The 13,540-nt window shown below is 54.7% G+C and overlaps 5 protein-coding genes across 5 annotated transcripts; 2 read left to right on the top strand and 3 right to left on the bottom strand.

Moving 5' to 3' along the window:
* Nucleotides 1-990: 990 nt before the first annotated feature.
* GGS23DRAFT_602070 (uncharacterized protein) lies at nucleotides 991-2,729 on the top strand (the record flags this gene model as incomplete). The annotated part of the gene is made up of 3 exons (XM_051519275.1): nucleotides 991-1,733; nucleotides 1,794-2,033; nucleotides 2,105-2,729. 3 exons carry the CDS (start codon nucleotides 991-993, stop codon nucleotides 2,727-2,729), a joined length of 1,608 nt encoding a protein of 535 aa, XP_051376887.1.
* A 3,016-nt stretch (nucleotides 2,730-5,745) lies between these two features.
* On the bottom strand, nucleotides 5,746-7,296 carry GGS23DRAFT_591970 (uncharacterized protein; the record flags this gene model as incomplete). The annotated part of the gene is made up of 6 exons (XM_051517809.1): nucleotides 5,746-5,798; nucleotides 5,973-6,254; nucleotides 6,321-6,634; nucleotides 6,695-6,877; nucleotides 6,929-7,041; nucleotides 7,096-7,296. 6 exons carry the CDS (start codon nucleotides 7,294-7,296, stop codon nucleotides 5,746-5,748), a joined length of 1,146 nt encoding a protein of 381 aa, XP_051376886.1.
* Nucleotides 7,297-9,401: 2,105 nt separating this feature from the next.
* Nucleotides 9,402-10,527, top strand: GGS23DRAFT_544394 (ribosomal protein L1p/L10e family protein). Its single transcript, XM_051514902.1, has 4 exons — nucleotides 9,402-9,610; nucleotides 9,674-9,851; nucleotides 9,906-10,099; nucleotides 10,158-10,527. The coding sequence occupies exons 1-4, from the start codon at nucleotides 9,592-9,594 to the stop codon at nucleotides 10,418-10,420; spliced, it is 654 nt and encodes a 217-aa protein (XP_051376885.1). The 5' UTR covers nucleotides 9,402-9,591; the 3' UTR covers nucleotides 10,421-10,527.
* GGS23DRAFT_544393 (uncharacterized protein) lies at nucleotides 10,528-11,212 on the bottom strand. Its single transcript, XM_051514901.1, has one exon. The coding sequence runs from the start codon at nucleotides 11,057-11,059 to the stop codon at nucleotides 10,790-10,792; it is 270 nt and encodes an 89-aa protein (XP_051376884.1). The 5' UTR covers nucleotides 11,060-11,212; the 3' UTR covers nucleotides 10,528-10,789.
* Nucleotides 11,213-11,743: 531 nt separating this feature from the next.
* GGS23DRAFT_16030 (NUDIX hydrolase domain-like protein) lies at nucleotides 11,744-13,369 on the bottom strand. Its single transcript, XM_051511435.1, has 2 exons — nucleotides 12,652-13,369; nucleotides 11,744-12,590 (listed from the first exon to the last, which is right to left on the bottom strand). The coding sequence occupies exons 1-2, from the start codon at nucleotides 13,181-13,183 to the stop codon at nucleotides 11,893-11,895; spliced, it is 1,230 nt and encodes a 409-aa protein (XP_051376883.1). The 5' UTR covers nucleotides 13,184-13,369; the 3' UTR covers nucleotides 11,744-11,892.
* Between the last annotated feature and the right edge of the window lie 171 nt (nucleotides 13,370-13,540).

Raw genomic sequence — 13,540 nt, 5'->3', positions numbered from 1 at the left:
GGATTTGAACTAGGACAGACGTGTCGATCCGTGGATTTTCTCTCTTCTCGGGACTGCAACACTTTCCGGGCCTGTCGGTGGGCGATGCTTCCTTCGTTTCTGCTGTGGTGCTTCGCATATTCAATAGTTTGTAGGGCAACCACTTAGACCTTGTTTCCTCGACTTTCTGGCATGGCCTCCGGAACCACGACAAACCTGGCTGTGGAGAAACTCCCCAACACGACAAGAATGTGCGCCGATTTCCTGGATCCGTTCATAGCCGAGCTTTGACCTGGCCTGAATACAGAGACGCTCCATGGTCCCGGTGCTCCCTGGAATATCCCTAAGGATGGTTTGTCTTGATTTCTGAGTCGGCATCCCGGATCTCGAACCAGCTCGCCGATCCAGACGCGTGGGCTCGCGTTATCACCAATTTACGCGACAACGACTCGCTCTGGTCTCGACTGCGGGCAGATTCTGTTTGTCATAGGTACCGAACCAGTCGGTCCCCCGCCTGTTTTCAGCGTCATGCCCACCACAGTCCATCCCACCGCCTCCACGTGTTTGATTCCATAACCACACCCCTACCATGGACATCGCCCTGGCCTTTTTCCTTCCTTGGAAAATACATTTTCTTCTTTTTTCTGTTGGTTGTTTTCTCTCCTTTTCTACGCTTCTCAAGCCGCCCCTGGATCAGCGCTCTGGATCGTCCAATTTTGAAGCTATGTGCGCCCTATCGTGTCGCCATCCCTGGATAGTATTTCCTCGGACTCGGTCCGCCAGGGATACTTCAGTCTGGTCTGTATATGAACCCCCCCTATGTCGTTAGGCCTCGATAGTATATCCAAGACTGACCAGTATCGTGAGAACAGGAACAAAGTTGTGCCATGCTGAAGCTGTTTCTTTTTGTATTCGGTTTTGATGCATTTTCTCGTGATTATGCCGCTGGCTAGTGGAAAACAGCACACTAACCTCAACCTCAGTGACTACAGCTCTTATTCCCAAGGAAACATGCTTGCCAGTTCCGGATCTTTTCTTTACTCTCAACCCGGACATGCAGACCTTCATAGTTCAGTATGGGATGCGGCGACGGCTGAAGGAACACAGAACTTCAATGCAGATGAGGATTTCCATTTCTCATATGCCCAGGTTACTCCCAGAGGACAGGACCAGACTGAAGCCGTGGATGACATGACCAGCAAGTGGATCGCTACGGAGCAAGCCCAGGCTCACACGTCGGAACCCATGCGGCGACTCAGTTCTCGAGGCTCCTCTGGGAGCCACAAGAATAGAATTATCAAAGCCTCCGCGCACAAGAGTCGGCCGAGGCTGCTCTCCCCTGTGTCTCAAGGCTCTCGCATGTCGAATTTTGACATGACAGGTAACCACCAGATGGACGCATATCTTCTCCAGGATTCGGATACCCACTCGGTATCCTCTCAGATGTTCTACCCCACACTGCCCCTGAGCGTAGGCCTATCCGCGGACGGACTGCCCTACTCTCCTGTTGGCATGCTCCCGAGCCTCCCGCAGGGAATGGCCCAGCAGCATGTCGATCCCACGCACATGCAGCTGAACTTCGACGCCAACTTGACCGGAAACTCGCCCGCTGCTACCACCTGGAGCTCGTTGAGCCCCGTGGAGTCCCGGATTTCCACTCCCGGTCTGCCTGAAGACGGATGGTCTGTCCCCATGAATGCGTCTCCTACGCACACCAACAACTCGTCACCAATGATAGAGGGCATCTCGCCAAGGTATGTAAAACTGAACGCCGTGACATTCGGAGCAACTCTGACGTAGAGAAACCCCATCAGCCTCGACCGCCAGATGGGCATGATGACTACAGAGGATCCCAATGGAGTTCTTCTTACGGATGACGTCTTCGTCCTCCCCCCTTCTTACACCCGTCGCTCCAGTGGTGATGGTGAGTCTTCCGCCAGGGATCACCCGCTATACAAGAATGCCTACCCCAAGTCCGACGGGTTGTTTCACTGCCCGTGGGAGGGCCAGAACAGCTGCAACCACAAGCCCGAGAAGCTGAAGTGCAACTATGAGTAAGATCCCAATGCCATAACCCCCCCACCCCCCCCCCCCCCCTGTCTTCGGATCTAACCAAAACGTGCAGCAAATTTGTGGACTCGCACTTGAAGCCCTACCGGTGCAAGATCGAGTCGTGCGAGAATGCTCGGTTTTCTTCTACCGCATGCCTCCTCCGGCACGAGCGGGAAGCTCATGCCATGCACGGCCACGGCGACAAGCCCTACCTCTGCACCTGGGATGGGTGCGACCGTGCGGTTCCGGGCAATGGATTCCCACGCCAGTGGAACCTGAAGGACCATATGAGACGCGTCCACAATGACAGCGGAAATGTCCTCAATGTCTCGAGCGGGTCCCCCCCATCCGGGCATGGATCTTCCGCACAGTCGGCCAAGGGCCGGAAGCGGAAGAGCAAGGACTCCATAGACAGCACCAGCAGCCGCAAACATGCGGCAAGGCTATCCCAGGCAGAGGCTGCCATGAGGGCCGCCGAGCGACCCATGGTGGATGAATGGTACAAGCACCACAAGGCCCTCCAGACGTACCTCCAGGAGTACAGCGTCCCGGACGCATTTGATTACTTGCAACAACTCACCGAGGCCAGGGATCACCTGGCTGCCATGGGGAAGATCTCCTCGAAGTTGCTGCAGTCTAACAAAGGGTCCAGCACCCACGACTCGTATAGGCGGTCGCACGGACATCACTCTCGCTGAATGAAGAATGTAGGTGATGAACAAACGTGGCTCCTCGCTACGCCCACCCCTTTCCCTAACAAGGCTGACTTATTTCATCGCAGTAAAGAGTGCGTCTTTAGGCGTGTGGAATTTTAGTTACAAGTCGAGGAATTGCAAGTGCAATTATTTTTTTATTATTTATACCACCGCCACTCCCGCCGGCCAGGAGGCCTGGAGCAGAGCCTAGCCGAGGCGTTATATCTGTTTCCCGTGAGGACTTTTGGACTTTTTGCGCGGAGAGGAGGCCGAGAACTCCGAGCCGAGCCCCCGGCATTGGACCCAGGGATCTGCCGGCGCTACGTCTCGTTGATTGTAGAACTTTCCCGGATTTTGAAACCAGAGACTAAAGGACATGCCAAGAGTGCGTGGGGAGAGTCGTTTTTTTCCAGGACACATGTGTGCCTGAGGGGTGTGCCACGAGAGGGTGCATGCGAGCCATTTCATGGCTATGTGGTGGTGGATGCCAATGCGAAGCGGCGCCTCGGGTTTTTTTTTCGTCGGGGCGATCCATCGTAGGAGGATGGACGTGTGGGGGGGGGAGTTGCGCTGTCGCATTGGGTGCTATCGTCGTCGGTGATCCTACCGTCTGTTGCTTTGTCGAACTGGGATATCGGGCATTGGAGTTAGGGAGGATACAAGCTTTGCACAGCTTTTGATACTAAAAGTGTTTTTTTTTCTACAGTATTTTACTCATAGTTAGAATATGGTTCCATATCACTCGCAGAAAGGTAGAGACGGCGTTGGAGTCGGGTGGTTTTAGCTGGTTGGCTGGGGGGATAGGGAGTCCTGCGGTTATTTTTTGATTAAGTATTATCTCTTCTGCCTTGTTATTATCTTCCCTTTCTTTCTCCCTCGCCGGTTTTCGTACTTCTGTCTTTTTTCTGTTTGTAATTCTACCAATCTACGACACGATACCCTCTCGTGTCTGGCCAGCGGATCCAGCAGGACACCATCGCCAACAAGCCCTACATAGTTGGACCACTCTCACTGCCCAGTCGCTAGGACCCCGGCGACGTAGGCACATCCCATTGGTGCAAGTCGTCAGGGCTGCTGCGGCTTGACTGACGAGCGACGGACGTCGGGTAAGATGTCGTAGCTTTAACTTGCCCGCGGGAATCCTCTCTTGGGCCAATCACGCAGGGATCCCAGTCACCCCTCCGGACGCACCCACGCGTGGCATGAAGGAGAGGGGAGGGGGGAGGGGGGAGGTGGGAGAGGAGGACTAGGTGCCTCAGTCGGTGATGCTCTCCTCTTCCAACCTTCTAAGCGGACTTTCTTTCTTTCCCTCTTCCCGCTCCTCCTGGCCTGTGCTCCCGCGGTTCGTCCTACCAGCCGGTAGGGAGGTAACCTGACCTCGGAATCGATGCCACGCACGCAGAAGAGGAAAAAAGGAGAGGGGACGTTGGCTCCTTGAAACGGCCTACTGGCTGCAAATCCCCCTCCTTCTGGTCCCATGCAGAGCCTACGAGGGGGGGGAGGACGCGGAGGCTGTACGCATGGCCAACGGACGTACTAGGTAACCCAGGGGGCCGTCCCGCTTTTTTGGCCTGTCTATCGCCAAGGAGGATAGGCGCCCAGTCCCCAGTCCCGATACCCCGCTAGTTCTCGTGGCACGAAGGGTCTAGGGGTAGCAGTATATCACGGTAAGCAGGCGAGGTGGAGGAGGGTCGAAGAAGAGGTAAGAAGCCGCGGGGGAGCCGGTGGGGGCCGAGAGAGGGGCGTGGGCTGTCGGGAATCTCGACAAGTCGGAGGTTAGTTCACGCCACCTCCCACGCGGACGAGACCTCGTAGGTCTTGAGAGAGAGAGAGAAAAAAAACCCGTGATGATAGTGAGGTCCCACGCTTTGCGTTTCAAAACCAAACATCCTGCTGTTGCCGTCGCCGTCACTACTGCGGGGTCGGATCCTACCTCGAGCCCTCGCCCCGGGAGTGAAAGCGCGCAGGTCGACGGAGAGAAGAAGACGTCGGGTACGCGTGCGAAGCCAAGCGGCGCAGAGCCGCTGAGACGATCAGAGCATCATTGCCGCGGCGTCGCCTATAAATAGCATCCGACACCGCTCCCCGCGAGCGGCGGATCAACCTGATGTGCGCATTACACCCGCGCCTCGCGCGCGCGTCGTGTCTGTGTCGAGTCGTAGGTTACTTCCGCGGGTATTGACGTAGATGTGCCGCAGCCCAAGCGCGGTTCTGTGTGGGAAGGACAAACAAATCGAAAGGCGCTCGCTCGGGTTTGATGATTTGCAACCTCGGCGTTTGGTGTTTCTCCCTCTCTTTTTGTTTCGGCCCTGTTATGCAACCCCCCCCCAAAACACTACACCTGCTCCCTCCTCGACTCTTACGGTCCTTCTGCTCCCATGTTAGCCTTTGTCTGTTCTTCTGTGGGGCGTAGGTAGGTGTGTCGAGGAGGATGGCGAGCGTAGAAATCCCGTCGTCCTGCGTACCGACCGCCCCCCCCCTCTCCTTCTCCCTCCTGGTCAGGCCGGTAATCGTGTGAGATGGCCATACTGGTTCGGGAAACGATTGCCATTGCCATTTCTACACGATCGCTGATAATTCCTCAAGTTTTCACCTCCAGACCCGCCGAGGGCTGGAAAAAAAAAAAGACCCTTCCTGTCAAAATATCAGACCAAACTCCCCCGTGGGCCCTCCACGAATTGGTAGGGGCGTCTTCGTAGTAGCCGCCCATCTCCTCCCAATGCATATCCCAGTAAAAGAAACGGCAATAGTAGCACTACAGCAGTGACTCTACCCCGTAGATCCTGCTCGATGTTAACCTCCTAGCCTAAGTTGACACCCCCATCAGACATGGCACATCGCAAACCATGGATAAACGCCGCCCATGTTGATAAAAAATAACTGCGTTCAAACCATAAGTGCCCATTCTATGTTGACCACTGCCGCAGACGCCAACCAGAAATGAGGGTTAAAGAAAGGGAAATCGGTAGGTAAAGTAAAGAGACGTAGGGAGGCCTAGAAGAAATTGTGGCTCTCGCGCTTACGCGTTTCGTGAAGCTAGACCAATGAGCCGCAACTCGATACGAGTCGCATCTGCACCGGGTCATCCTCTTGGTACATGATGAAGATTGTAGTTCGCTCCGGCCTCGATTCCCTCAAAATTGGACTCGGACAACGATTATTATATATCATGCCGCGCTGTAGAGACGGTGACCTTTCCGGCAAACGCTCGTATGAATTTGGATCGTCTGAAAGTACCTGTCGTACCTCCGGGTTGTTGCGCCGGGAGCATAATATTAGGGGTAGCGGTTTGTTGAGGTTGACATAGCGATGAGGGGGGGGGGAAGGCGCCGGGCGCTGCGGTATGAATGACCCCGTTGACGTATGGTCGATGAAGGTGGTTAAAGTCGGCGAGCTTTTGAGAGGTCTCGCATCCCAGTCGATACCCATCGAGGAACTTGAGGATGAATGTGGTCTGAATGGAGACCCGAAGATACCTGGTAAGATGCTGGCGAAGAATGGTTTCGTGGCCGGAATGGAAGCGCACATCTTGAACATTTGTTAGAAATAGCCATGTTATGAGGGGAGCGAATACCCGCGGCTCACGTACTATACCAAGGTTTAACTCGACAGTGCTGGTAAACCAGACTGCCCAAGCATTCCAGACGAGGTCGAAATCAGTAGTTAAAACCCAGGTGAAGTAGGTTCTTGCAATACCTACGGAACTCGCGATGAATCCGATTCCAAAGAGACAGATAACAACTCTACTCTGCTTGGGAGGCAAATCCAAGCCAGTTGTTATCTTGATGGGCAGGAGCACAACAAGAAAGTCAGTCACCGTAGTGATGATACTGGCAGCCATCAGGTGAACATTCCGGTTGATGCAATTTTGTGGCTCGAACGAAAGCCTCCAGTACTCTGACAGGGGACTATCGGGAATTAGCCGAATTCTGTCTGGCTCTGTACTCGTGAGTTGTGGTGGAACCTACGTGCATTGGCATATGCTAACCATGATGAAGATCAGGCTGTTCAAGCTGATAAATACGATCGATGTCAACACGATAATGGTCATCTTCCAGTCCCTCGATGCAGTGGTAAGCCGGTAAAATAGGGCTAGCATCGACAATTTGGTCAAGCTAGTCGCCAATTCGAAGAGTATCGAATTCGCAAGCCTAAGTACTTAGTAAGTTTATGCGCGTGCCAGGGGGGATAGAGGGCCTTACGCCAGCTTCAAGATGGTAACAAGAGGGTTTAGTTCCACGTCCCAGGTGTGACGGTTCCCCTGGGACGTTTTTTCTTCAATGACGCCAATTAGGGTAAACGCGGTGGCGGGAAGCTGATAGATGTCAGCGAACTCGGTAAGATGCCATTACACTGCGGCCGAACGTACGTATGCGAGTAATATGAAGATGTCATCGAGACCGAACCCCCGCGTAAGAAATTTGCGTGCATAAAACCGTATGGCCAAGGTGACGGTGACGAGCACAGATATTAGCAGACCGACAACCATTCCCGCCTCGCCCCTCACCACCGGGTCGACAAAGTTGGGCTCCGGCCAGCTTGCGATAACTGAAGGCGGAGGTAGCTGCATTTTGAAGATTATGGGAGACCTGGTAGGTCCAAATTACCGAATTTCCTCGTAAATAGTCATGGCAAGCCTCCAGGGCGATACACGACGCCTCGAAGTGTATATCTGAAGTTATTAAACGAATTAGGTAAACTCTCGGGTCGCCTTGAGGCCAGCTCAGTCCAGAAAGAAGAGAAGGTTGTCTAGAGCATCGAGCTCGTTAGCACAACATGGAGAACTTGGACACGACACACTGCGCCGCGCGAGAAGGTGAGGTTAGCTAGAAGCTTAGATAAAAGAAACGTGGGTGGTAGAGGCTGGCGTTGCCGTCTTAAGTGAGACAGGCATTAAAGCCACCTAACACAGTGATCGTAGAGACGGGGTTGCCACGATCGAGATTTAGAACCACTACCCATTGTGTGGTTACATACAAACTTCTCGATGACGGCCGCCAGGGTCGTTGGGACGGCCCAGACAGATGAGCTCACTCGGAAACGGGCCGAGGCAACTATGGATGCCGGTCTGTTTCTTGTACGGGAAGCCCTATTGCCCCTGTCCCCACTCTAAGGGAGCGTAATCAGTGCTATCCGGAGGGGGGGGAGGGAGTAGGATGGAGGGGAGGGGAGGGGAGGGCTAGATCTTGAAATGACGGGTTTATACATATATGGGGGCGACAATGCTACAAATCAGCTGCGGCTTGCATGAAGTGGCCCACGCTGGCCCACGCGGGTTCACGATGGCTCGCGCTGGCTCGCACTGGCTCGCACTGGCTCCAGACGTGCTCGCGTATCGGGGTGCTATCACCGACATGTGGCATTTCAAAATTAGACCGGGATCTCCAACATGGTATTTTCAGTCATGATCATGGCGCTTAGGTATAGATCGCTTTTCGCATAATCTGCTCTGGGTCTGGGAGAGGTGCCGCCTCTGCTCGTCATGTCGACGCGTAACCGCGCTTGCCGGACTTTGGGAAATTTGAATTCGTAATGGAAGCTAAAGCTGTCTAGGAGGGCTGACCACAAGATGATAAGGAGGGAGCAGAGCCCGTCAGAAGGAGTTCAGAGAGCCGCAAGTGTGCGCCTGGGGCCTTGTCCGTATGCTCTCTTCGGCTCGGTTTGCGAAGAGAGCGCATTGCTCTGCCCACTTTACGGTATCACGCCGTCTACTAGGGACTGAACGAGAGTGGCGGTTTCCCTCCTGCGATGGCCCTGGTCTCGTCGCCGCGTGATTCGTTTTAACGGTGCTCAACCACAGTCGAGCCGTTCAGGGGCCTGATGCCGGACTTTTTGGTCGTATGCGCCGCAGGAGGAACCGCTATAGAGAGCAGCGGGCTCACGCTGTAGGTCCTTCCCCCCGGCCCCCGAAGGAGGGGGGGCAGTATGTGGACCAGAAGGCATCGAAAGGCCGAGAATGGGTCGGATCGGCGGCAGCCGGCAACGGCAAGTTGGTGTCCAGCCCTGTTTCATCGCGATGATTACGTCGGGAGCGCCCAAACAACACACCCTCTCAGATTTCTTGAAGGTGTAGAGCGGTAGAAATGATTACGCAGGGATTTCGATCCACAAACCCGATTGGCCCCGCTTGCGGTTATAAAATGCGAGGACGGGACCAGGTAACGTTTGCCTCGAGGGCGAAGACGTAGAGGTAACCGGGTCTGGCGTGGCTCGTGGGCATTTGTTTAGGTCCCGTCCCAGATGTCCAGGACAGGGTGAGGTGGGTGCAATCTCGTCTCCAGAAAACAGCCACATCAAGTATCTGTCAACGTCGGCTCTCGCATGTGGTGGTACTGCATATCTGCAGACGTAAGCGAGGAGTGGGAGATGTATCGAATTGCAGTTCCAAGAGGCCCCGACTCGTGATGGCAGTAAGTCCGACAGCACGTGACGGGAAGAGAATAACAATCGGATTAACACAGCCACGTCCAGACCTGGGTTGGTGGCGCGTGGAGTGTCGGATTTAAAATTTGAATCCACCTTAGGTAATTTACCCTAGTACCTGGGTACCCATTCCAAATCCCATGGCTGAGTGCTTTACAGTAACCTCCCAGGCACCTTACCGGAGGTTTCGGAGGCTAGGAGGTGCCGACGGTAGGAACCTAAGTACCTACCCTTTTTTTTCCCTGCCCACAATGGTGAAAAATAGGGCCTGGAATACAAAAACCCCCCCACCCTTTTATTTCGGTTCTCTCCCTCCATCTGATAAATCATCAAATTGCGACGCAACTCGGCGACTTCGTTCCCCCGTACCTCACCGTCCTCACGAACGCGAAAATCCTCACCATTAGAGTGTCTAGCATATCTCTATTGGAAGACTGTCACCATGTCCAAGATCACAGTCGGTAGGTAGCGAACCGCACCTTCGATTTCGTCAATTCGGCACTGACCGCGACCCCCGCCTATAGCCGGAGTGCGTTCCAACGTCAGCGAACTGCTTGACTACTCCCTCAACACCAAGAAGCGCAACTTCCTCGAGACCGTCGAGCTCCAGATCGGCCTCAAGAACTATGACCCTCAGCGTGACAAGCGTTTCTCTGGCACCATCAAGCTGCCCTCGGTTCCGCGCCCGAACATGACCATCTGGTACTTCTCAGCAAACCGAGACCTGCGAACGAGCTGTGGCTAACGCCGGCGTAGCATTCTGGGCGACCAGCACGACCTTGACAGAGCTAAACACGGCGGTGTCGACGCCATGTCCGCCGACGACCTCAAGAAGTTGAATAAGAACAAGAAGTTGATCAAGAAGCTCGCTCGAAAGTACGATGCCTTCGTCGCCTCGGAGGCGCTGATCAGGCAGATTCCGCGTCTCCTCGGTCCTGGTCTCTCTAAGGGTAAGGATGATATCTTGCGTCCGCGTCAAGGCCATCTGCGCTAACTATGCCATTCCAGCTGGGAAATTCCCCACGCCCGTCTCGCACGCCGACGATCTTACCGGCAAGATCAACGAGGTCAAGTCGACGATCAAGTTCCAGCTCAAGAAGGTTCTCTGCATGGGTGTCGCCGTCGGAAACGTCGGCATGACACAGGACGAGCTAGTCGGAAACATCATGTTGGCCATCAACTATCTCGTTTCGCTGCTGAAGAAGGGCTGGCAGAATGTCGGTGGCCTGACTATCAAGGCCAGCATGTCTCCCCCCAAACGGCTCTACTAGGTGGAATATCTACTAGAGGTTCTAGCGGTGCTGGTACTGGGAATTCCGTTACGGCCTTTAGGCAGTGAATAATACAGAGTCGTCCACAATGCTATAAGACGTCGAAGTGCTTGCTTCGATATATCTGCCTACGTATTCGCGCGCACTATCCTGACCCCACCCAACTTGAAAACATGCTCCGAGGAGCCACAAGAATATGGTAGGCAGACCCAAGGGTGCGGCAAAGTAACATTGAAACCTCGTGGAAAGGCTCACCGAGGCCTTCATTACTGTTTGCTCTTTCCAAGATGTGCTACAAAATTTCAAGCTCTTACCTGCCCTCGAGTTGGGCAGGTTTCTCATCAGGCAGCTTTTGAGCTTTCCTCGATGCTACTTGGGGCGGGCTACTAGGAGCGGTGGATCGCCGAGTACACATATACCGCCGAGACCAAGCGATGGATCTATGGGTTGAAAAGCAAGGACGGACTCGTCTGTAAATGTAGGAAACACCCCACAGTCGCGAACCAGGAGGAGCTGGCGTCGGCGGCTGTATTGGGAAGGGCGCTTTCGAGGTTTGCTGGAGGAGGCCGGGAACGGAAGGAAACCCAAGGCGTAAAGGAGAAGATAACCCTCAGCAAGCCACCGTAGTGGAGCCTCCATTGTTTGGTATTAAATAAACATTTGACGATGTAGATTTAACCCATACTGATGATGAGGAAGGAAAAGAAGGGAGGAGAGAAGAGAAATTTGGGACGGAGAGGAGTTTTTTAAACAGGAACCCCCCAAGCCTCGGTGGGTCCGACCGTCGTGAATGAGCAGCCAATCAATACGCAGTCCTAGAGTAGGTCACGTGGTAGCGGAACTGCTTGCTGACCTACGTAGGTACATGACTCGTCGTACCTCCCTCATCGGAAGAAGGGACCCGGCTACCCCCTATGAGTAGGTACCTCAATGCATCACCATGTCGTGTTGGCCTTTCCGGTGACCCTTCTAGCAACCTCCAACTCAACCGCTCTCTAGCAATCCTTCTCTCTCACGAAAGAGGCATCCAGAGGCACGTCTTACGCCGGCTCGTCTGTGCGAGACAGGGCGCGGCGATTGCCTCCCTCGAGATGCGAGACATCGTCTGTTTAACAGAGCGTGTCGCTTCATCTGCTGCAGTTGGGAAAGCCGAGTATTGGTTGGCCATCCGCTAGAATCGGATCGCGCCACTACCGTACTTCACTGCTTGCGGGAGCTGCCTACATCTGCATATTCGCCACAAGCAATCGTTCTATTTCTCTTGTACCGGTTGGCTTACTGGGGTCCTCGACCTCCTATAACTCGGCTCTACTACCCGAGCTAGAGATTCCACCCGTCTAACTGTGAATCCCCTTACCCCCTGGATGACGGCAATACGTCATACAACCCAACCGTATCTAGCCTCTCCCACGCCAAGTTCCCCTCTTCTCTGAGAGCCGTGGTTATATCCTATGATGGCGGCGCGAGGTCTCTTAGATCTTGGGTGTCTTCTCGGGGAAGTCTCGGAGAACCGCTTGGATCAACTGATTCGCGATAGCTGTCTTAGGCGGCAGCCTCAAACCGCCTTCTTTGTATGTCGGCGGCGCAGGCTCTCCGAGGGCGCTAACACCGATGGTCAAGGCTTCTTTCACCTCGTCGAAGGTGAACCACTTGGCGTCGTGCAGTTCCTCGTCGTGGCCAAGGTGGATGGTCTCGCCTCCCGGGACGGCCTGCCCTATAGCGCCGATCATTAAGCTTGCGGGGAAGGGCCACGGCTGCGAGCCGTAGATAACGACGCGGCCCACTGTCACGCCGCTCTCCTCCCAGGTCTCGCGCCGGACTGCTTCCTCGATCCCCTCTCCGGGCTCGAGAAACCCTGCTAGCGTGCTGTACCAATACGGGGGGAAACGCTTGTTTCGGCCTAGAAGTAGCTTCGTGCCATCGACCGAGACTATGGCCATGATGACAGTTGGGTCTGTCCGTGGAAAGCAGAGGTTGCTAATGCCGTGACGTGTAGGGCAATCTGCTCGCTCCTTTGGAGCACCACCTTCCGAGACGCCGGCGAAATCTAGCGGCGGGCACACTCGCTTCCACCCGCCATTGATGGACAAGGTCGGCTTGCCACAACCGGCGCAGAACGGGTTTCGAATATTCCAATCTAGCAGAGCACGGGCTTCGGCGTAAATCGCGGCTATATCACGATTAGCGACTCTTGTTCTAGCAAGTCTAGGGGGCAAAACGCCGCTACGGACCTTCGTGAGCGTTTAGAGTCATGACCCTCGGTCCGCCGGTGAAGGAGACGCCGGTGGCCTTGACGGCATCTATCACACTGTTGGCTTTATCTGCGATGGTGCCTCTCGGGGTTACGTCAACGGCGAAGTACGGGGTGCCATGATACTCGCCGAACCCGAAGCCGTTTCTTTGCTTCTCGTGGATGCCGAGGAATACGACGATGGGGTGTGTATGGGCCGAGTTGTACTCTTTTACCTGGTCACCCTCTGGCTTCTTGAACGGCTCTTCCCCAGTCAGCGGAACCACGACGTCCCTGGTGACGTAGGCCAAGTTGGAAGCATCCTTTGACAGGGGCGACAAGCTCTCGAATAGCAGGAACTGAGTAGCGGCGTGGGAGAAGGCGGCGTGTAGGAAAGCATAGTTGGTTCTCAGAAAGGCGACTCTGTTCAGCGGGTTGCCGCTAAAGTAGTTGGCGACCTCGCGGCCGAACCTCCTGGACAACATAGAGTCGTCGTCGGCGAGGATCGGCAAGTCCGGAATTGGCTGTCCCATTACCGCTTCGGGGAACACTCCCACGCTGGTAATTTCGAGGCCGCGATGTTACTGGGCGGGGCGAATCCAACACCTAGCGCGGGCAGATCCGGCGAGGCGAAAGTACGGAACCGGAGACGATGGAGCTTCGGGTTGTGCCTATTCACGTATAGCTTTCGCTACACCATGTGTGGGTGGTCACGGATATCTTCAATGCTTTGTAGTCGTGGTAATGAGGGTGCTGGTGTAAGCACGTTCCGGTCGGTGTCGGCTGATTAATGAGCATACGGCGGAATTGACAATTCCTCCCTGCGTCTCTGCTTGTCCGGGGGCATCTCGGTGTTGGGCTTAGCGGGGCTTATCGTGATGGCGAAACGG

The sequence above is a fragment of the Durotheca rogersii genome (assembly GCF_024521655.1).
Source record: "Durotheca rogersii strain YMJ 92031201 chromosome Unknown GGS23scaffold_1, whole genome shotgun sequence".
Taxonomy (NCBI): domain Eukaryota; kingdom Fungi; phylum Ascomycota; class Sordariomycetes; order Xylariales; family Xylariaceae; genus Durotheca; species Durotheca rogersii.
Note: the sequence above shows the minus strand (reverse complement) of the source record. Positions and strands in the feature narration are given on the sequence as shown.